We start from the raw sequence: 24,231 nt of genomic DNA, 5'->3' as shown, positions 1-24,231 counted from the left end.
TCAGTGTCTTATAGTTTTGTGCATACAGGTCTTTTGTCTCCCTAGGTAGGTTTATTCCTAGGTATTTTATTCTTTTTGTTGCAATGGTAAATGGGAGTGTTTCCATAATTTCTTTTTCAGATTTTTCATCATTAGTGTATAGGAATGCAAGAGATTTCTGTGCATTAATTTTGTATCCTGCAACTTTACCAAATTCATTGATTAGCTCTAGTAGTTTTCTGGTGGCATTTTTAGGATTCTCTATGTATAGTATCATGTCATCTGCAAACAGTGACAGTTTTACGTCTTCTTTTACAATTTGTATTCCTTTTATTTCTTTTTGTCTCTGATTGCCGTGGCTAGGACTTCCAAAACTATGTTGAATAATAGTGGTGAGAATGGACATCCTTGTCTCGTTCCTGATCTTAGAGGAAATGCTTTCAGGTTTTCACCATTGAGAATGTTGTTTGCTGTGGGTTTGTCGTAAATGGCCTTTATTATGTTGAGGTAGGTTCCCTCTATGCCCACTTTCTGGAGAGTTTTTATCTTAAATGGGTATTGAATTTTGTCAAAAGCTTTTTCTGCATCTACTGAGATGATCATATGGTTTTTTTTTTTTGTGGTACGCGGGCTTCTCACTGTTTTGGCCTCTCCCGTTGCGGAGCACAGGCTTCGGACGCACAGGCTCAGCGGCCATGGCTCACGGGCCTAGCAGCTCCGCAGCATGTGGAATCTTCACAGATCGGGGCACGAACCCATGTCCCCTGTAACGGCAGTGGACTCTCAACCACTGCGCCACCAGGGAAAGCCGATCATATGGTTTTTATGCTTCAATTTGTTAAAATAGTGCATTGCATTGATTGATTTGTGTATACTGAAGAATCCTTGCATCCCTGGGATAAATCCCACTTGATCGTGGTATATGATCCTTTTAATGTGTTGTTGGATTCTGTTTGCTAGTATTTTGTTGAGGATTTTTGCATCTATATTCATCAGTGATATTGGTCTGTAATTTTCTTTTTTTGTAGAACTTTGTCTGGTTTTGGTATCAGGGTGATGGTGGCCTCATAGAATGAGTTTGGGGGTGTTCCTTCCTCTGCAATTTTTTGGAAGAGTTTGAGAAGGATGGGTGTTAGCTCTTCTCTAAATGTTTGGTAGAATTCACCTGTGAAGCCATCTGGTCCTGGACTTGTGTTTGTTGGAAGATTTTTAATCACAGTTTCAATTTCATTACTTGTGATTGGGCTGTTTATAGTTTCTATTTCTTCCTGATTCAGTCTGGGAAGGTTATACCTTTCTAAGAATTTGTCCATTTCTTCCAGGTTGTCCATTTTATTGGCATAGAGTTGCTTGTAGTAGTCTCTTAGGATGCTTTGTATTTCTGCGGTGTCCGTTGTAACTTCTCCTTTTTCGTTTCTAATTTTATTGATTTGAGTCCTCTCCCTGTTTTTCTTGATGAGTCTGGCTAATGGTTTATCAATTTTATCTTCTCAAAGAACCAGCTTTTAGTTTTATTGATCTTTGCTCTTGTTTTCTTCGTTTTATTTCATTTATTTCTGCTCTGATCTTTATGATTTCTTTCCTTCTGCTAACTTTGGGTTTTTTTGTTCTTCTTTCTCTAGTTCCTTTAGGTGTAAGGTTGGATTGTTTACTTGAGATTTTTCTTGTTTCTTGAGGTAGGCTTTTATAGCTATAAACTTCCCTCTTAGAACCGCTTTTGCTGCATCCCATAGGTTTTGGATCGTCGTGTTTTCATTGTCATTTGTCTCTAGGTATTTTTTGATTTCCTCTTTGATTTCTTCAGTGATCTCTTGGTTATTTAGTAACGTATTGTTTAGCCTCCATGTGTTTTTGTTTTTTATGGTTTTTTCCCTGTAATTCATTTCTAATCTCATAGCGTTGTGGTCAGAAAAGATGCTTGATATGATTTCAATTTTCTTAAATTTACTGAGGCTTGATTTGTGACCCAAGATGTGATCTATCCTGGAGGATGTTCCATGCACACTTGAGAAGAAAGTGTAATCTGCTGTTTTTGGATGGAATGTCCTATAAACATGAATTAAATCTATCTGACCTATTGTGTCATTTAAAGCTTGTGTTTCCTTATTAATTTTCTGTCTGGATGGTCTGTCCATTGGTGTAAGTGAGGTGTTAAAGTCCCCCACTGTTATTGTGTTACTGTCAATTTCCTCTTTTATAGCTGTTAGCAGTTGCCTTATGTATTGAGGTGCTCCTATGTTGGGTGCATATATATTTATAATTGTTATATCTTCTTCTTGGATTGATCCCTTGATCATTTTGTAGTGTCCTTCCTTGTCTCTTGTCACATTCTTTATTTTAAAGTCTATTTTATTTGATATGAGTATTGCTACTCCAGCTTTCTTTTGATTTCCATTTGCATGGAATATCTTTTTCCATCCCCTCACTTTCAGTCTGTATGCGTCCCTAGGTCTGAAGTGGGTCTCTTGTAGACAGCATATATATATGGGTCTTGTTTTTGTATCCATTCAGCAAGACTGTGTCTTTTAGTTGGAGCATTTAATTCATTCATGTTTAAGGTAATTATCAATATGTATGTTCCTAATACCATTTTCTTAATTTTGGGGGGGTTTGTTTTTGTAGGTCCTTTTCTTCTCTTGTGTTTCCCACTTAGAGAAATTCCTTTAGCATTTGTTTTAGAGCTGGTTTGGTGGTGCTGAATTCTCTTAGCTTTTGCTTGTCTGTAAAACTTTCGATTTCTCCATCGAATCTGAATGAGATCCTTGCCGGGTAGAGTATATCATGCCACTGTATATCATGCCAGGCTGCAGGATTGTAGTTCTTCTTGCTTCTGCTATCTGCCCTCTTGTGGATGAGGCTAGATCTAAGAGGCTTGATGGGAGGGACTGGTGGTGGGTAGAGCTGACTGTTGCTATGGTGGGCAGAGCTCAGTAAAACTTTAATCCGCTTGTCTGCTGTTGGGTGGGGCTGGGTTCCCTCCCTGTTGGCTGTTTGGCCTGAGGCAACCCAACACTGGAACCTACCTGGGCTCTTTGTTGGGGCTAATGGGGGACTCTGGGAGGGCTCACGCCAAGGAGTACTTCCCAGAACTTCTGCTGCCAGTGTCCTTGTCCCCACATTGAACCAGAGCCACCCCCCACCTCTGCAGGAGACCTTCCAACACTAGCAGGTAGGTGTGGTTCAGTCACCCCAGGGTCACAGCTCCTTCCCCTGCGTCCCGATGTGCACACTACTTTGTGTGTGCCCTCCAGGAGTGGAGTCTCTCTTTCTCCCAGTCCTGTCGAAGTCCTGCAATCAATTCCCACTAGGCTTTAAAGTCTGATTCTTTAGGAATTCCTCCTCCCGTTGCCGGACCCCCAGATTGGGAAGCCTGACGTGGGACTCAGAACCTTCACTCCAGTGGGTGGACTTCTGTGGTATAAGTGTTCTCCAGTCTGTGAGTCATCCACCCACCAGTTATGGGATTTGATTTTACTGTGATTGCGCCCCTCCTACTGTCTCATTGTGGCTTCTCCTTTGTCTTTGGATGCGGGGTATCTTTTTTGGTGAGTTCCAGTGTCTTCCTGTCGATGACTGTCCAGCAGCTAGTTGTGATTCTGGTGTTCTCGCAAGAGGGAGTGAGAGCACGTCCTTCTACTCCGCCGTCTTGGTTCCTCCCCAACTCATTACTCCTATTCTTAATAGCAACCATTTACTGAGTACTTACTATGTGTCAGGCATTGGAGTACGGACTTTGCATGTATTTAATCTTTATGAGAAAGCTAAGAGAGAGGTCTTATTATTAGCACTGTAGAGATGAGGAATTACTCTACTGCTGTAAAATTTTAGGCATCAGTGAATTTAGTACAGTTTAAAGCATATTTTGAGAGGGGCTGGTAGTACTTTCCCTGTGTTGTATAATCTACGGAGTGAATAAGTTTAGAATAACACTGCATGTACTAAATCTGGGACATACACTGTTAATTCCTCTAAGTACTGCTGTCTACTTTGCATTCTGTAATATCCCCCCAAATCAATAGTCATTGTATATTTTAAACATCTAAAACAATTTAAAGTACCGTGGTCACTATATTGGGGAGATAGATTTTACTCCATGACCCTCAGAAGTAAGAAAACTACCCTGTAAAATTATTTTTATTTGTAGATGATATGATCCTGTATACAGATTATTCTAAAGTATCCACTAAAACCTGTTAGCACTAATTAATGGGCAAATAGTAATACATCAACAAGCTTACAGAAAAAAAAGACCAGTGACTAAAATCAATTGTATTTCTATGTACTAGCAATGAACAATCTAAAAATGAAATGAAGAAAGCAATTCTATTTACAGTAGCATAAAATATGTAGGAATACATTTGGCAAAAGAAGTATATGACTTGTACAATGAAGACTACAAAATGTTATTGAAGGATTTAGGAAGATCAAAATAAATGGAAAGCCGTCTCATGTTCCTGGGAGACTTAATATTGCTAAAATGACAATGCTCCCAAATTTTATTTACAGATTTAATGCAATACCTATCAAAATCCCAGTTACTTCTTTGCAGAAATTGACAAAGGGACCCTACATTCATATGGAAATGCGGGGAACCTAGAATAGCCAAAATAATCTTGAAAAAGGACAAAGTTGTAGGACTCATACTTTGCAATTTAAAACTTACTACAAAGCTATAGTTATTATGACAAGCTTGATTATTATAATTCTACCCCAAGACAGTGCTTATAACCCATTGATGATTTTAGAAAACAATGGACTACTTTATCGCTGAGACCACTCAGACCCCCAGTTATCAGAATTTTTCATGACTCTGTGCTTGCTCTGGGCTGGAGCTTTGTCTCCTATTACTTTGCTCAAACATTTATGATGATGGAAATGAAGGTATTTAAGTCTGTAAAAATTTCATATTCTCTAGAAGATACAACATCTAATATACCATGAACACTGTTTATAGGACCAAGCAATGGGAATTTTTATTCTACTTCATTTATTTTGTAAGTTAGAAGCCATAAAATAAGTACAAAATTAAGGTTATTTATGGAATTTATTTAACAAAAAAATAAAAGTTTTGTCTAATGTCATTGTGGTAGGCTGAATAATGGCCCTCCAAAGATGTCCATGTCTTAATGCCCAGAATTTATAAATATGGGACCTTACATGCTAAAGGGACTTTGCAGATGTGATAAAGTTAACAATTTTGAGATGGGGAAGTTATCCTGGATTATTCATGTGAGCCCAATGTAATCATAGGGTCCTTATAAAAGAGAAGGAGGAGGATCAGAGTCAGAGAAGGTGTCACATGTCAGATGTCAGAATCAGCAGGGAAGGAGAAAGGGAGGGAGGGAGAGAAAGAGAGAGAGAGAGAAATTGAGATTTGAAGATATTATTCTGTGGCTTTGAAGTTGGAAGAAGGGACCATGAGTCAAAGTATTCAGGCAATCCATAGTTGGAAAAGGCAAGGAAACAGATTCTTCCATAGGGGCTCCAGAAGGAGTACAGCCCTTGCTGATATCTTGATTTTAGGACTTCGGACTTCCAGAACCACAAGATAATAATTTGGTGATGTTTCAAAACACTAAATTTGTAATAATTTGTTTACAGCAGTTATAGGAAACTAATATAGTCATTTTTTTTTTTTTTTTTTTTTTTTGCGATACTCGGGCCTCTCACTGCTGTGGCCTCTCCCGTTGTGGAGCACAGGCTCCGGACGCGCAGGCTCAGCGGCCATGGCTCACGGGCCCAGCTGCTGCCGCGGCATGCGGGATCCTCCCGGACCGGGGCACGACCCATGTCCCCTGCATCGGCAGGCGGACTCTCAACCACTGCGCCACCAGGGAAGCCCTAATATAGTCATTTTTAGATGGTATTAACAATGGACACTGCAGTTACAGCTAGACAAAATTTCAGCCATTCATTTTCACTCTTCTACAGTCCTTCAGATTTTGAATATTTTAGAGATACCTTTAGTACTAACAAAAAGCTTTGGAAGAACTCTTACAAATGTGTTTACCAGTTGTGTTTTCCCTTTCCATGGGTAACTCCTTCGCCACACCCAACTGAGGTCTCCAATGATCCACAGCATCAACTATTCTGCTTGCAAGGAAAACATTTTAGAGATTCACCAGGGAAATGAATCAACCTCACTACTCATTTTAGAAATGCAACAAAATTTGTAACTCCTGAGCAATCTTTAGTGATACTATTGATATTTCTACCTGTTCAAACAATTGTGTTGACACCAACAAGGCACTGAAGATGTTTCTAGGATGGTGCTTAAAAGCCAGTGCTCTGGAATCAAAATTGCCAAGTTCGAATTCTGCCTCTGACACTTACCAGCTTACCTCTCTACAACCTTAGTCTCATTATCTGTAAAATGACAATAATATTATTATCTACTTCACAGGGTTCTTGTTAGAATTAAATGAAATAATCTATCTAAAATTTCTTAGCATGGTCTCTATCACAAATGAATTTTATATATGATCAATACCACTCCGCTAATGCAGGGGACCTCTTCATTTCCTTCAGAAATGATTACTCCATCAGACTTCACTGCGATTGACAAGCTAACACCTACGCCAGGTTTGGAATGTGAGGTATGACTGAGTCATCTCTTCAGCTGTTTGTCATTTCCTTATTGTGTCTATTCATGTTTCTGTATCACTATCCAGATGCTATTAAACTTCTTTTGGTATGCTCTCTAGTCTTTCTTTGCTAAATTAAATAAGCATTACATTTTAGCAATTTTATTTCTTTAACTGTCAGATATTTCTTAGTAATTAGACTCTGGTCACACTAAGAAAAACAAATAAAATGCAAATGAAGTCTTAAGGATGATTCCTTAATAGTAGTAATTGTGTGATAGTTAGGTGTAATAATAATTACGTGTGATAATTTAATACTTTTATTTATTGATTTATTTATTGGATAATTTATTAACTTAATAATAATTATGTTTCTTTAATAATTCTTTAATAATAACAATTCTTTATAATAATAAAGAGCATATTGTGGGCTTCTCTTCGGGCATTCAAAAATATTTATTAAGCAGCTGCTATATGCCGGGCACTGTGCAAGATGACAAATATATACTAGTAAGCAAAAAAAGATAAGGTCATTGAATCCCAGAGCTAGTAATTGTCTTGGCTGAAACTTGAGAAATTATCTCCTTACTCCAAATATGCTACTTGTTCTGATAAACCAATGATTTATTCAACCAATTTTTATTTAGCACTATTTCTGGCTAGGAACTATTCAGGTACCATAAATAAAGCAATATAAAAGCAGGCAAAAATTCCTGCTTTTATGGAGTTTACATTTTATTGGATTCTGAAGCAGCCAATAAGCAAAATAAATTACCAAGTTATGTAAAACGCTAGAGATTGCTGCTCAGGAGAAAAATAAAACTATTTTCAATGAAATGATCCTCACTGAACCTCACTGAGAAAGTGACTGTTACTTTAGAGCAGAAAATCTGAAGAAGTGAAAGAGTGAACCACGCAAAGAACCAGGGCAACAGCATTCCAGGCAGAGGGGCCAACCAAGTGCAAAGGCCCTGAGCTGAGAATGTACCTAACATCTTAAAACAATAAAAGAATAGCAAGGAGTAAAATAGTATGGAGTAAAATAGTAGGAAGTAAATTAGATTATGTAATAATAGTAGGAAATAAACTAGATTATGTAAGGCCTTGTGGATGATTGTGAAGACTGTGGCTTTCATTCTAAATGACACAGGAAGAGAAAAGGGAGATTTCTGAGCAGAGGAATTATATCATCTGATCTGTTTCAGGATCATTTTAGCTGCTGTGTTGAGAGTACGGTGTAAAGAGACAATAGAACCAGTTAGGAGGCTATTGCAGGAGTTTAGGCAAGAGACTGATGGTGATCTGGACCAGGTGATAGCATTGGAGATGGTGAGAAATGTCTGGGTTCTGGATCTGTTCTGAAGGTAGAGGCTACAGAAATTACTGAAGAATTAGATGTGAGGTGTGAATGAAAAAGAGGCATTAAGGATTCTAAGAGTTTTGCCTTGAACAACTGAAGTTTAAAGTGGGCATTGATCAGGATGGGGAAACTGTGGGAAGTGAAGGTCTGGGGTGGGTAGAGTCAGGAGTTCAGTTTTGCCACGTAAAGATTAAGATTCCTCTTAGACATCAAAAAGCTATGGGTACACAGATCTGGTGAACACAAGTGGAGTTTAGGGTAGAGATCAAGTTAAGATGAAATTTTTGTAATTCTCAGTGGATGAAGGGTATTTAAAATTGTGGGATTAGATGAGATCACAAAGGGATTGAGTGAAGACAGGGAAGAGAGAAGGGCCACTACAACTTCAACAGATTGAGAAACAATGACAAACATGCAAAGGATATTAACCACTGAGCTAGGAGAAAATGGAGGAGATTGTAGGTGATCTGGAAGCCAAGAAAAGAAAATATTAAGGAAGATGGAGTAATAAGCTATACTAAATATGTTAACAGGTCAACCAGATGAGGTCTGAGAATTGATCATTGAATTTAGCAATGTGGAGTTCATTGGTGACCTTGTTAAAGATTCTTTCAGTAGAGTGGAAGGTATAGATTCTTTAGGTGGTTTAGGTGTTGTTTAGGCGTTTCAGTTTTCCTCTATCTCCTTTCATTTTCTGGGAGTTGATACAACTTATACACAGAAAATTTTGCGAGACTGAACTTGACTATTTGCCTACTTTTGGCTTTTAAATTGAGAAGTCCTCTCTTAATAGTCTCACTATTTAGAAAACTATTTACCCTCTCTTATTCTTGTTTTTTATCATGTATAACACTGGAATGATATAAACTGACCCACAAAATTCAGGGAGAATTAAATGAAAAAAGCTACTTTATTAGTGCATGATATATAATAGGTGCTAAATAGATGTTAATTTTTCTTCCTCCATCCCCTGAGATGCAGTATAGAGTAGTAGTTAAGAGCCCTGGTCTTCAGAGCAACAATGCCTGAATTTAAGTTCTGACTCTACTAGCTGTGAAACTCAGGGCAAGTTAATTTGACCTTAAACCTGATTTTCTATCTGAGAAATAGGGAAAAATATTAGCTCCTACCTCAGAGGGTGTTTTTGCGGGAATAAAATAGACTAATTAGAACAACGTCTGGAGCGTAATAAGTGTTATATTATTTATCATTGCTATAGTTATTACTATAATTTATATAGAATGTAATTTATAAAAAAATCTACCACTTATTTATTTTTTTATTTATTTATCTAGAAGTCTGTGAGCTATATATAAAAAGTAATTTATGATTCTACCCAGGTGCTGTCAAACTGATATCACATTTGAGTTTTAATGGAATATATGGATAATATTAAGTTGTAATTTTTTTAAAACTGACCTCAACAGAAGTCTTAATCATATACTAGCTTTATACAACATAATACGAAAGGTTGACTGCCACTGTATAAGTCTGCTTGCAAAGCACTAATCTAGGCAATTTAGGACAAGACTTCAGTTTGCTCAGAAGTTGGGTATCTGGACAATTCTGATAGTCAAATCAATATTAAGGTAAAGTTTAAATGAAGTTCATACTGAATATTTCAGAGAGGATACCTCAACAAAAAGCTGTAGTGAAATTTTAGTTGTTCATCTTTCAAAAGCTTTTGTATTTAGGAAATGTACACTATAAGCAATGTGAATGGGAAACTTAAAAATTAAAACATTAGTTGAAAATGGAAAAATATGCATTAATTTTCTTTTTTATTAACAGCCTCAAGAATTTGATCCTGTTTATAATTGTACCCAATATATATGCCTTGATATGGAATGGAAATTGTACAACTGGTCTCTTAATTGCCCAAAGGACATAGAAATGCCTGACTGTGGTTTCCGGGGAAGAGCTGTTCAAGTGAACAGAGATATTTGCTGCCCTGAGTGGGAATGTCCGTGTAAGTCTGCATTCCTTACATGGCAATGAATTTTTAATCGGGGGAGATTATTATTTTTTTTTGAAGCAATCACCTCATCAAGACAAAGTTATTGTTGAACTTTCTTCATTTGATTTATGATTTTGATTCCCAGTAACTTTTAGAGTTGCTTTTTGTCAAACATAAGGAGACTAATTTAAAAGATGTTTTTAAAGGAGCAGTTATTACTGTAATACAAATAATTAGTTAATAGACTAAATCTACTCTCTACCACTTTTTAGGTCGGTGTTCCATGTTGTCAGAGCTCAGCATTATTACATTTGATGGAAATAATGCAGCATTGTATAGTATGGCTTCTTATATCTTAGTAAGAATTCCTGGAGAAGTTATAGTTGCTCATATTGAAAAATGTTCCATGAATCAGGTAAGTCATAATCTGTTCTTTTGTCATTTCTTCATAAATCTAGTAGCAGAAGTATGTTGCAACATTAGGTGTTCCCAGAGTAAGAAAGGACTCAACAACTCACTGAGGTTTATCTTCTGGTACTTAAAACAAAACGTGTTTCATGTGAATATATTTAGAGGCATATAGTATTAATCCAAATAGTGTTTTTAAAAGTCAAGTAATGTATTTTTTTTTAATGTTTTTTCTTTCAGAATGGAAACTCATTTAAAAAGCTAGTGAGTATCTGCAAAATGTCTAGTGAATTACTTATGTTTATTGCTAAAATTATGTTTAACTACATAAAGTTGCAATTTTCTTTCAAATTAAGGCTTCCTCTGGAAGAATCTCTGCACTTTGTTTTAAGAAGTTAAATTTGACCACACCTCTACATAACGTACTTGTCAATCGGGCAGCAAGAAAGGTAGGAACACAAAGTAAAGCATATCCTCATAATGGATGAAATTGAGAAATTCCATAAGCACAGTTATTTCCAAAAAGAGGGGAAATTAAACACATCAGTGGAATTTCATTGCTATGATGTCTAATCATTCTTTTCATGGACAGTTGAAAATGTGTTTCATACTGTTATATGTCTCCTACCATAACATGCCAACTGTTGCAAATGTTTCTCCCCTTTTGAGGTTAACTGAAACAGCCATGTTAAACATGCTACGGCTCTCTTGGATCATATGAGTGGCCAAGCTTCTTAGTGTCAGAGTTAATGTTTAGTGTTTCAGATTAGACAAAGTGGAAATGATGTGAAAGAGAGGATCCTAAGGTTGCAAAGGGTAGCAGCCAAGAACACCCGAAGGAAGACTACTGAGAGAAAAACAGAGGGAAAGAGTAGTTTTGAAATGTTGACACCATTAACTGATAGCTTAAAAAAATGAAGGAATATTTAAATTTGTTGAAATGAACTGAAGAAGAGCAATGCACCATTAAAAAGTTGGAAAGGAGCCATTTGATTTTACAGGAAAAACCTTTATCCAAAGGAATTATATTTACCAAATAGGAGTGAGTTATAAGCTGGATGCTTCACTCAGGTCTACATGGTCTCTCAAAAACATAAAAAAAAAAATTTATAAAGATTTTGCTCAAAATGGCTGAGATGTTATATGCTTTCTGGAAATAATTCTGTTAGCACAGGCCATACATTCTAGACTGGAAACAGTGTTAAAGCAAGCCTAAAATGCAGTAAGATATCAGAAAGTTTAACTTTAAGTCAAACTTAAAATATATGAATGTGTTACTTTTTTGGACACGAGAATTTCTATATATACCTTTGATTTTAATGAGGTTGGTATATTAACAGGAAGTGGGTGGGAAATTAAACTCAAACCTGGTCCGTGCTGTTGTTGTGAACATTTGGTTGGAAGGGCTTATTTTTGGCCTCAGCTGAACTGATGGCTGGTCATGTATTCAGTTGAAAACTTGTTAACTTAAAAAATCATTTAGTGAGTTTATGTGATAAAATGACACAGGTCCTGATCTCAAGTAACTTGCAGTTGTGTGTGGGGTGCATAAATGTCATTATCTGCCAATTAAAAGGCAGTAGGAGCTATAGTGATAGAGTGATGACCAAGATATCATGGAAACAGAGATACAGGTCATTGAAAAATGCAGTTTATAGGAGGGTCAAGTGGATATTTTTGGAGGAGGTGACACCTAAGATAAATGTTAAAGAATGAGTAGAAATTAACCAGGCAAAGAAGGCTGTTTCAGCTTGAGGGTAGCAAGAGGAGGAAGATATAAAGATGAGAAATTGGATGGTTAGTCAGATAGAACTCTGAGAAATTTACTGCTAGTTACAGCTCATGGTTCCATGTCATCATTGTTATTTAAAGCACTGTTTTCAAAGTAAAAATCCTTGGATTCCTTATATTAGTATTACCAAGAAAACGTGTTAAAAATATAAGATCTAGGATCCAATCCAAACCTTGGAAGTAGAATTTCTGGTAATCTTAATCTTTACCAAGCTTCACAGATGGTTATTATGAACATTATAATTAAACAAACACTGATTTAGAAGATCAAATAGAGGACCCAGATTAAAGAAAACATCCTGAAAAAAACTTTATTATCTTTAATTTATATTAGGAGGTAATGGTATAATCAACATATATTGGGGGAAACATAAAAAAGCATATATAACTTAGAAGAAAGTTAGGTTTTGAAGAAAATAAAGGGCAATGAGGTTAGAACAAATATTGACTATAGCAAGACAGCAAAAGAACAATAAAAGAACTTAGGAGTTGTGAGAAACTGTGGCAGCAGCAGAGAAGTAGATTTTTAAGCATTTAAAAATAGTTTACGTTAAATCAGAAGAAATGGAATAATCTGAATTTTCCTAATTTTTATGAGTGTATATTAAAACATAAACATTGTTCTAATAGGTGTAAATGCATTATGTAATTTTAGGTAGAAGTGGATTCTATTGCTGTACCTTTGCCTTTTTCAAATCAAGATCTGTCCATAGAGGATTCTGGTTCAGTGTATGTGATTACTACTCCAGCTGGACTAATCATAAAATGGGCTCATCTTACAGGGATCATAGACATTCATTTTGGCTCTCAATTTAACTTGTCATCCTACACAGAAGGACTTTGTGGTGAGCACTGCTTTTCAAATCTCTATTTCTTCTTTTTTTTTTCTGTTCACATTACACCGTCTTGACCCCTCTTGCCCCATTTTTTGGGTTGGAGAAGTGATGTTAACTTTCAGTTCCCCATGTGAATAGTGAAGGAAGCAATGTCTTTCCGTAAATGGACTTAGAAGCAAGAAATAACAGTTCAACTTGGGTATTTTATGGAAATATATGCTTACCACTGTTTCTACAATACTGTTTGTATTCCTACTAGCTCATCTTTATTACGCATTAATGAAGTGTCAGGCATTATTTTACATACTTTAACTCATTTAATTCTAACAGTAGCCTCAATAAGTAGGCACTAGTGTTAATTTATAAGTGATAAAAATGAGGCATAGAATGATTAAAGACTTAAATAACTTTGTTTCTTATTTTTTTAAGTTTGAAATCAAAGAAAATTTAGTTAAGTCATCTTGAAAGTTATATACAGGGAACACAGTGTTCTGAATATTAGTCCCAGTTTTCTTATGAAGTGTAAAGCCTAGACGTACCTTTACACTTAGGTTCCATAAGTGTAACCTAAGTGTAAAGGTACATCTTACACTTCCTTATCACAATATGTTACATAGATACATAGTGATAAGCCAAAGGAAACAAATTAGAAATATCTCTAGGTACATAACAAAATAAAAAGAACAATTCTGGCTCTGGTGTCTGCCAGAGCTATCCCGTTTACAGATGGTTAAGTGAACATCAGTTTCCTTATCTTTAAAATGGGAATAGTAAAATCTACCTTCAAAATTGTTGTTAGAATTGAATGTGAAAGTTAACGTAAAACACTTAACACATTGCTTAATACAGTCAATAAATATTAGCTTAGTACAAATACATCTATTTTAAACTCACTAAATATTAATTGAGTAAAAGTTAATGGATCAGCTTCTGAGTGTCTGGCATTATGCTTGGTGCTGACAACTCAAAACAAATAGACCAAGTCCTTGCTCTCAACAAATTATATGAGATACCCAAATTTCTTCTTCAAAAATGTAAAGCATTTAGTGGAAAGTTTGGCTAAAATGGTTTACAATTTCCTTGCCTGTTTAGAGCATGCTAAACACAGCACAGACTTCTGTGGTGACTTAGGTTATCATTGTGGAAATAGTTATTGTATATACATGGTATTGGGTATACATAATAACCCAATAGATATTATTGAGTAATAACTCAGGGATTTGGGGAATGCATATTTTCTCTTCTGATTTATCACTTCTGTGTGCTATAACTTCTGCTTGATTTTCATGTTTGTTTGGTTCTTTTCCTCTACTGTCAGCTCATGCTTTTATGGAGACAGTCTGCTAACTGGATTCTTAACTAGTCACTATAGAGAAGGGGCTAGGGTCACCTTTTTGCTAACAAGGGTCACCCCCTAAACTTCCTGACCTCCACAATGGGAGAGCGGTGGTTTGTTAAAAGGAAATCAGGGTGCTGGCTGATTGAGTTGTAGTGGACAAGAGTGTGACCCAAACTGAGTATGGACACCAGAATGGGAGGTCTATATTGACAACTTGTTCTCCATAGCACTGTGAAGTCACAGGAGTGGTGGCTAGAGTTGCAATGAAAACATATTTTTACTACCAATACCTCTTCCCAGAAGAGTTTAGACTTTAAACATAGCTGCTTTACAGTATAGCTCACTTAGCTTGAGCTTTATTTATTTATTTGTACTGTACTCAGTCTCCTGTATATTTACAAGTGTGGGGCAACTATGGCAGCAGAAACCTTTATTGATCTTGTTATAACTGCTTGAGGATTAAGATTTGATACCTGAAAAAAATGTTTAACTCGTATCTTTTATAGCTAGGAGCCTTGGGAATTAAGAAAAAATTATGTCTTAAAGTAGGGTGGGATTCAGGTAAGGTATGATCAGGGTCCTAGGCCCATTTCTCTGTACTTCCCTTGGCTTTTCACTTCACTAGATAAAAAGTAAGCTCTGTCCTCAGTTTGGCTTCCCTGAAGGAAGCTAGAGGCTATAGCAGGTCACAGCATCACAGCCATCAATCGGCCATGTCATTGCAAGGAAGAGAGATTGTCTATGTCCTAGAATTCCCCAGGTCAAATCCTGAGCTTAACAATGGTTGTTCTAATGTTGAACAAATCTGTGTGTCTAAGTGACTGCCACAAGCTGACTGGTTTATGCCTGGATTACCTGTAACAGTTGTTAATGAAAGGGAGTAAGGCTTACCTTTATGCTTACCAGGGCCCTCTGCTGGAGTGGCGTCATGTGCTAGGTAATGGGGCAGAGATAGTTCCTGAAGAGAAAAATTTAATGTTTTCAGGCAGGGTTTTCCTGGGGGAATAGATGCTTAGGAGGCAATCACAAAATGTCTACTATTCTGGGGAATACCCCGTCAGATTTAAGAACTAGTTCTTAAATTATGAGATAGTGGTAATAGTGGAAGAGTGTAGGGACAGAATCAATCTCCTCTTTCTTCTTCTATGATCTTTCAACATATCTTGACTTCTAGGATTATAATTTCTTTCTTATCTGGTTAAGACAGTTCTATACTATTTTATCAAAGAATCAGACACATAATTAAAAAAAATTCAATCAATGTTAAAGTCAAAGGACATAAATTTGGTGCCTGATTCAGTAAATAATTTATTCATTTTAAATCAGTTATTGAGATGATTTACTTCTGCTGCCTATATTTGGTTTAAGGGAAAAAAATTTTTCCTTCTAAATGTCACACATCTTTTTAGGAACTTGCAATGAAGATCCAGATGATGATCTAAGGATGCAAAATGGCACAATCATTACGAATATGGAAGACATAGAATTATTTATTGAGAGCTGGGAAATTGAGAAATCATTTGAAGTAACAACGAGGAGGCCTTTTAGAAATTGTACTGAGCACGACTGCAGTCACTGCATTGAGTTATTAAATAGAAGAGTTTTCATCCCATGCCATAATGAAGTAAGTTGAAAGCAACCATAAATCAGAACTGTCATGTTAGACATGTTGAGAGGAAAAGCCAATAACTTCTTGTTCTTGCCGTGATGTTCTTCTACTGAGAATAGTATATCCCCAAACGTCCTCTCAGTACGCTTTGGAATTCAAAATCATTTACTGTTTATTGACTTATAGAACAGGAAGGATAATTATCTTTTTCCCCCCATGTTTTTTTTTCTGAACTATATCTACAGCTTTCAAGAAAAGTGAAATTTTGTCCTATGAATAAATGCCTCTAGGAGAAAGAGATGAATGCCATTTGATAACCCAGTATAGAAACCAAGACAGTGAGGCTTTAATCAATTCCTGGCCTCTTAGGAGAACAATTTAATTGTTCTTTATTAGTCTCTAACTTAGGAGAACAATTTAATTGTTCTTTATTAGTCTCTAACTTTCTGACTTTAGGTGACTAGTAGATATTTTAAATAATCTGCATCGTTAAAAAAAGATCTGTTGTTAGAGACAAAAGACAGACAAATACAGCATTTCGTGTATCATTAAATGAAAAGTTAGTGAGATCAAGTACCTACTAGGCACTGTGTTAAACTCCTATGATACAAAGATGAGTAAGACCCTCTCCTTGCTCTCGAAGAGTCTAGAAGGAAGGCAAGTCTGTGAACAGATTAATCAACATATACAATATGGAGATGCATAGGCACCCAAGTCGGGAGAAGACTTCCCAGGGTTTCAGACATCTTAATTATTTAGAAGGATGAGTTTGCCAGGAGAGAAGAGGGAGGAAGGGAGACCTAGGCCAAGAAAACAGTATGACAAGAGCAGGGTTGCTGGAAAAGGCCATGTTAGGAAAACACTGAAATAGCTTAGTGCAAGACTTACGGAGGGGCGAAGTCTGGGAAGGAGAGTGAGTGAATTGTCAAAGCAGAAGGAGTTCACTCTAGGACTTTCTGTGTTCGGCCATCAAGCGTAGACGCCATAGTTCTCAGCCTGCCCTCTATGAGTTCTCTGAGGGAAAAGACAAAGGATATGAAGTCATGGGATAAAAATGGTGTATCTTTCTGGAGCTTCAGTTTTGCTCAGAGATTTGCAACAAAGTAAGTTTTAAATGTTTACATTTTAAAATGCATGCATATAAAAATGAAAAAAAAATCAAATACTTTTTAACTCATTTCAGTGTCATTGTAATCTCTTTTTAAAGCATAAGGACCTTCAAAAATTGCATTTTTAACTGGTAACTTAGAAGGTTGATTACATCAGGAAACTTTTCAGCTTGACTATTCAAGGCATAGTGAGGCAACATAGGGTACCATTTAGTCTATGATAGCTCCAGCTTTCCCTTAGGTTCCTCCCAGTGAATCTGATGGCAAAAGGAAGGAATGCTTGACATTTCGTTTTTCCGCTTCTAATCTTCATCCTCATTTGCAAATCTCCACATAGCAGGCAGATGATCTTTTGAAAATGGAAACACAATTGGATTATTTCTCTACCTAAAATCCTTCGGTGTCTTTCACTTACCCTTAGAATACGCTCTAAATTTATCAGGGCTTATAATTTCCTCTGTGCTTTGGCCTGCCTACTTTTCCAGCTTCCTCTTGTGCTACACTTTTCTTACTGGCTAAGCTCCAGGCATTCCAGTCTCCTTTCAACTGTTGCACTATTGCAAATGGGCTTTTATGCTTGGAGTGTCCTAAGCTAGAATACTTCCCTCCTCTGATCTATTTTAGCATGGTGACTCCTCTTGATTCAACACATAGGCTTTAACTATGAGATCCACAAGGCAGAGAACAGGTCTGTTTTAGTCACCTTTATATTCCTCATGAATAGTACGGTGCCTGATAAGTAGTTAGGTGCTCAATAAACCGTGAAAGGATGCATAAGTGAATGGAGGATACAGGAGAATCAGCTTTTGTGGGTTCAGTAGAGAAGGGTTACAATTATTTTTATATTGGAAAAATTAAGTCATGTGGGACTTCAAGGCAAAAATACCCAGAAAAAATTTGAAGCTATTCTAGATCTCAGAGGAGACCAGTTGAAGCCAGAGGTCAAGTTTGGGGAGTTATTAGTATATGGAGTTTTAAAAAATAACAGTAACTCATGTATGATGTGCCAGAGTCTGCTCTCTATACTTTCCATATATTAGCTCACAGCAATCTAAAGTAGTAGTAGGTTTATTATTAACTCTATTTAACTTATGAAGAAACCAAGGTGAAGATGTAAATGCCCAAGATGGCGGTAGAAACTGTGGGAATGGGTGAGCCCAGGAAGAGCGTTTGTAGTGAGTAGACAGGGCGATCAAGGAAGGGGTCTAGACAAATACTCAGAATGAATCAGGAAGAGGAGACAGCAATGAACAGATGGAAAGGCACCAGTGTGGTGCTCTCAAAGTCAAGGGAGAGGCTTTTAAGACACAGAGGCCGTGCATGGCATCATACGCCTCTGAGAGGTTGGCGAGGGTTTAGAATATCAGGGTGTTCCCTGGATTTGACAAGTAGGGGGCTCTTGTTGATCATAGCAAGTATTCCATGAAAAGTAAAATGGTTGGAAACTGAGGAGATTCAACAGAGGAGACTAAAAAGGAAGTAATATCTTAGTTTTTATAGATATGGACCTTGAAGAAAAAATGATAGGATATGAAAAATATTAAGTATTTTTATCTGACACTTTGACCTGTGTCCAAATTTAACATCTGAATGTAGTTGCTTAGTATGTTTGCTGAATAAATGAGCAGAGAAAAATTGGAGTGAATGTTGTTTCAAGTTAAATTATTTAGATTTCAGGTATCTCTAGATCAAAATGAAACATAATCTGTAGAAAAAATGAGTTTCTAATTAAGTTGAGGCATGACAAATTATATAAATTATTTGACTAATGTTCAATATTAGTACACAATTTTTTGAGAAGCATTTATAACCTCATTTAATGGGCAGTGCCATGTATCATTACAGAAAGCTTTAGGAGTTTCCAGTTTTATCTGTAATAGATCAAAGTCTTATTCAGTATATAGAAAACATGATTGTAACCCAAAATGTAATATCAGAAATAGGTTTTTGCTAGATCCACGTACTCTGTTTCTTTTCCATCTTTATAAGATAGATTTATGTACATTAGTACAGACAATATTTATCTTATCTAAAACTGTGTGTTTAAAAAATTATAAATTCAGAAGTGACATCTAATATTACGAAGCTTTGAAAATCTAAGGTCAAAGAGGAACTATAATGAATATTAACTTGCTACCTTTTGATTCTCCAGATAGTTTAGTCTAGCTTAGGGCCTTCAGAGAAATAAAACAACATAACTTATCCCAAGGCACAATGTATCTCTAGGTTTCACCACAAGACTTTTGTGAAAAGATGTGGATCAATTACACCTATTTTTGGAACTATGAATGTGATGCCCTTTCTGCATATGTGGCTCTATGTAACAAGTTTGACATTTGCATTCCATGGAGAACACCTGATTACTGCTGTAAGTAGTACACTTCAAACAATATTTTCCAACACTCAAATAACAGTCCAGTTTTTTGCATTTACTTCTTTCTTTTCCTTTTCAGCACAAAATAATTTTTTAAAATTCATTTATTTATTTATTTTTGGCTGTGTTGGGACTTCATTGCTGCACGCGTGCTTTTCTCTAGTTGCGGCGAGCGGGGGCTACTCTTCGTGGCGGTGCGTGGGCTTCTCATTGCAGTGGCTTCTCTTGTTGCGGAGCATGGGTTCTAGGCATGTGGGCTTCAGTAGTTGTGTGGCTCGTGGGCTCTAGAGCACAGGCTCAGTAGTTGTGGCACACGGGCTTAGTTGCTCCACGGCATGTGGGATCTTCCCGGACCAGGGATTGAACCTGTGTCCCCTGCATTGGCAGGCGGATTCTTAACCACTGCGCCACCAGGGAAGTCCACAAAATAATTTTGTAAGAATAAAACGAATGTAAGTGTAACCTATAGTTAGGTCTCCCACTTAAGCAGCTTCTGTTTTTATCCTGGTCTAAATTTAAAGCAAGGGTGGGGGTCGTGGAGTAGGAAGACCTTGAACTCACCTCCTCCAACAGACGTACCAAAATTACAGTTACTTACAGGGAAACCATCTATGAGAATGACCTGAACACTAGCAGAAAAGATATTCCACAGCAAAAGTCATAAAGAAGGAACAACACCAAGATGGGTAGGAAGGGCAGAGATGCGGTATAGTCAGGACCCACACCCTTTGGTCAGTGACCTATAAACAGGAGGTATATCACAATTGTAGAAGTCCTTCCTAAGAAGTGAGGGGTCCAAGCCCCACATTGTCCTCCCCAGCCTAAAAGTCCTGCACCAGGAAGATGAGTCCTCAGAACTTCTGGCTTTGAAAACCAGTAGGGCTTATGTTTGGGAGAACTGGAGGGCTATAGGAAACAGACTCTGCTCTTAAAGGGCGTGCACAAATTCTCCCATGCTCCAAGTCCCAGGGCAGAGGAAGTAGTTTGAAAGGTCACTGGGTCAGAACCACTTGCTGATCTTGGAGAGCCCACTGGAGAGGCAGGAGGCAACTGAGACTCGCCCTGGGGATGGAGATGCTGGAGGCATCCATTTTTGGGAGCTTATTCTATTGCAATAACACTGGCGCTGGCAAAAGACTGTTTTGGGATCCTCCCACTAGCCTATTAGTTCCAAGGGATTCTCTGCCCTCCAGTGGGTCAGCACCAGCTGCAAGCCCTCCAGGCTGTGCAGACAGCCATGCAGAAAGCCTGCTCCACCCTCCAGGGGCCCCTAGTCACTGCGGCATTGCAGCCAACCAGGCCAGGGGCCAGCCCTGCCTACCAGCGCACCCACATTAGTTGGCACTGCCACAACAGAAGCGTGCACACAGCCTACATAGGGGGCACTCCTAGAGCATGCAGCTCTGGTGACTAGAGAGGAGTGTGCCCTCATAACAAAAACCAGAGCAAGACACCAAAGAAAAGAAAATTACAGGCCAGTACCACTGAGGAACATAGATAACAAAAGTCCTCAACAAAACATTAGTAAACTGAATTCAGCAACACATTAAAAGGATCATATGTCATGATGAAGTGCGATTTATCCCAGGGATGCCAATGATGGTTCAGTATCTGCCAGTCAGTCAGTGTGATAAACCACATTACCAAATTGAAGAATATAAATCATCTCAATAGGTGCAAAAACAGTTTCTGACAAAATTCAGCATCCACTTATGATAAAAATCTCTCAATAAAGTGGGTACAGAGGGAGCATACCTCAATATAATAAAGACCACATATAAGAAAACTACAGCCAACATCATACTCAGTAGTGAAAAGCTAAAGGATTTCCTCTAAGATCAGGAAAAAAACAAGGACACCCACTCTCACCACTTTTATTCAGCATAGTATCAGAAGTCCTAGGCACAGCAGTCAGACAAGAAAAAGAGATAAAGGTGTCCAAATTGGAAAGGAACAGATGACATAATACTATACATAGAGATCCTAAAGACACCACCAAAATCTATTAGAACTAATAAATGAATTCAGTAAAGTTGCAGGGTACAAAATTAATATACATAAATCTGTTGTGTTTCTGTACACTAATAACAAACTACTAGAAAGAGAAATTAAGAAAACAATCCCACTTACAGCTGTATCAAAAATAACAAAATACCTAGGAATAAATCTAACCAAAGAAGTAAAAGACTTGTACTTGGAAAACTATAAGACATTGATAAGAGAAATTGAAGATGACAAAAACAAATGGAAACATGCTATGCTCATGGATTGGAAGAATTAATATTGTTAAAATTATCATTTACCCAAAATCTAGAGATTCAATGCTAACCCTATCAAAGTACCTAAGAAATTTTTTACAGGACTAGAACAAATAATTCTAAAATTGTATGGAAACACAAAAGACCTCAAATAGCCAAAGTAATCTTGAGAAAGAAAAAGCTGGACATATCACCTTCCCTGATTTCAAACTATACTACAAGCTATAGTAATCAGAATAGTATGCTACTGGCACAAAAACAGACACATAGATCAACAGAACAGAATAAAGAGCCCAGAAATAAAACCACACTTACATGGTCAATTAACCTATGACAGGAAGCAAGATGTATTTGGGGAAAGAAAGCCTCTTCAATAAATGGTGTTGGTGAAACTGGACAGCAGCATGCAAAAGAATCAAACTGGACTACTTTCTCAAACCATATACAAAAATAAACTCAAAACAACTAAAGACTTAAATGTAGGCTGTGAAACCATAAAATTAGACAAAAATATAGGCAGTATGCTTTTTTGACATCATCAGTCTTAGCAATATTTTTTTGAATATGTCTCCTCAGGCAAGGGAAATAAAAACAAAAATAAACAATGGGACTAAATGAAACTAAAAAGCTTTTGCACAGCAAAGGAAACTATCAACAAAATGGAAATGCATCTTAGTGAATGGGAGAAGATGTTTGCAAAATATATGTCTGCTAAGGGGTTAATAACCAAAATATCCAAAATACTCATATAATTCAACATTAAAAAACAAACAACCCAATTAAAAAACGTGTAGCATATCTAAATAGACATTTTTTCCAAAGAAGGCATACAGGTGACCAACAGACACATGAAAAGGTGCTCAATATCACTAACCATCAGAGGAATATAAATCAAAACCACAATGACATACCACCTCACACCTGTCAGAAAGGCTGTCATCAAAAAGACAAAAATAACAAGTGTTGGTGAGGGTGTGGAGAAAAGGCAACCCTCCTGCACTGTTTGTGGGTTTGTAAACTGGTACAGCCACTATTGAAAATAGTATGGAGTTTCCTCAAAAAACTAGAAATAGCATATGGTCCAGAAATTTCACTTTTGAGTATTTACCTGAAGTAAACAGAAATACTAACTCAAAAAGAAATATGCACCCCTATGTTCATTGCAGCATTATTTACAATAGCCATGAAATGGAAACAACCTAAGTGCCCATCTATAGATGAATGGATAAAGAAGATGTGGTATATACACAGTGAAATACTACACAGCCATAAAAAATGAAATATGGCCATTTGCGACAACATGGGTGGCTCTAGAAGGAATTACGCTAAGTGAAATATGTCAGACAAAGAAAGACAAATACTGTATGATCTCAATATGGAATCTAAAAAACAAAACCAAAAAACAAAACAAAAATAGATTCTTAGATAATAGAGAACAAATGGGTGGTTGCCAGTGGGGAGGGGTGAAATAGGTGATAGGGATTAAGAGATACAAACCTCCAGTTATAAAGTAAATAAGCCTAGGCGATTTAATATACAGCATAAGGAATATGGTCAATAACATTGTAATAACTTTGTATGTGGACAGATGGTTGCTAGACTTATTGTGGTGATTATTTCGTAATGTATGCAAGTGTCAAATCACTATGCAGTATACCTGAAACTAATGTAATATTGTACGTCAACCATATTTCAATTCGAATAAATGAATGAATGGATTTAAAGTAGGCCTCAATTCTCCCAAAAGGAAACCTAGTCCACAAATGTTAGTTAGCAAAATAGATTGAAATGTTTAAGAAATCACAGAGGTTTGAAGGGGATTTTAATCTTATATCCTACAGCACACTTTGCTGGTCCTCATTCAACCTGCCTCTCTTTCCCATGCTTGTCCTTACATGTTGTATGTGGAGAGGTTGGAGATTTTTCTTCCCCCTTTTCCTTCTTCCTAACATAATATCTACTTCCTAGAAACCAGTCTTTCTGGCTTTCTTTGATTAATATCTAGGTTCAATATTTTTCCAGATACATGTTTGTATTTCCTTTTTCTTTTATATTTATCCTTTGCCCATTTTTATACATAGGGCTCAAGCTTTCTCATCAAGTTATAACTTCATACAAATTTTTTATTAAACTTTTCAACAATCTTGGGCACATTTTACAGAAAATATTGTTAATTTAATTATAGCCATTCAATGGTAAAAGGTTTTCAAAATGAATGTTACTAAAATGCTCAAAATAAAAGGTTTTCATCCCCCCCCCAAAAGAATAAAATGCACAGATAAAGAATAATATATCACAGACACCAGCTACATGACTCCGCTTCAGAAATAAAGCAGCTCATGGTGTACCCTCTCTTGTCCCTTTCCTCTCTCTACTCCCCCAGAGGTACTCACTATTCAAGAGTGGGGTTACTTGATTCACTGGGAACATATGACATCTTCAGTTTTACTATTACAATCGTTCTCTGCTGAGATGTTACCAATTTACACCTCCACCAGCTGCATGTTCATTTTTTAACAGTATGACTTTTTAAGATCACTGAAAATCAACAAGAATTTTCTGAAACATAATTTAGAAACTGCTCAGCAATGGTAGTTTCTTTTGACAGTGAAGGATTAAGCCTAAAT

The 24,231-nt window shown here is 36.9% G+C and overlaps 1 protein-coding gene across 1 annotated transcript in view; it reads left to right on the top strand.

The window, feature by feature from the left end:
* Positions 1-24,231, top strand: part of OTOGL (otogelin like) — a 148,148-nt gene that overhangs the window by 102,202 nt on the left and 21,715 nt on the right. The window contains 8 exon segments of the mRNA XM_032646052.1: positions 6,508-6,575; positions 9,715-9,892; positions 10,153-10,295; positions 10,529-10,552; positions 10,645-10,737; positions 12,735-12,924; positions 15,664-15,878; positions 19,199-19,340. Of these exon segments, the coding sequence (XP_032501943.1) occupies positions 6,508-6,575; positions 9,715-9,892; positions 10,153-10,295; positions 10,529-10,552; positions 10,645-10,737; positions 12,735-12,924; positions 15,664-15,878; positions 19,199-19,340 (1,053 nt within the window).

The sequence above is a fragment of the Phocoena sinus genome, chromosome 10 (assembly GCF_008692025.1).
Source record: "Phocoena sinus isolate mPhoSin1 chromosome 10, mPhoSin1.pri, whole genome shotgun sequence".
Lineage (NCBI taxonomy): Eukaryota > Metazoa > Chordata > Mammalia > Artiodactyla > Phocoenidae > Phocoena > Phocoena sinus.
This window is presented reverse-complemented; position numbering and strand designations above follow the sequence as displayed.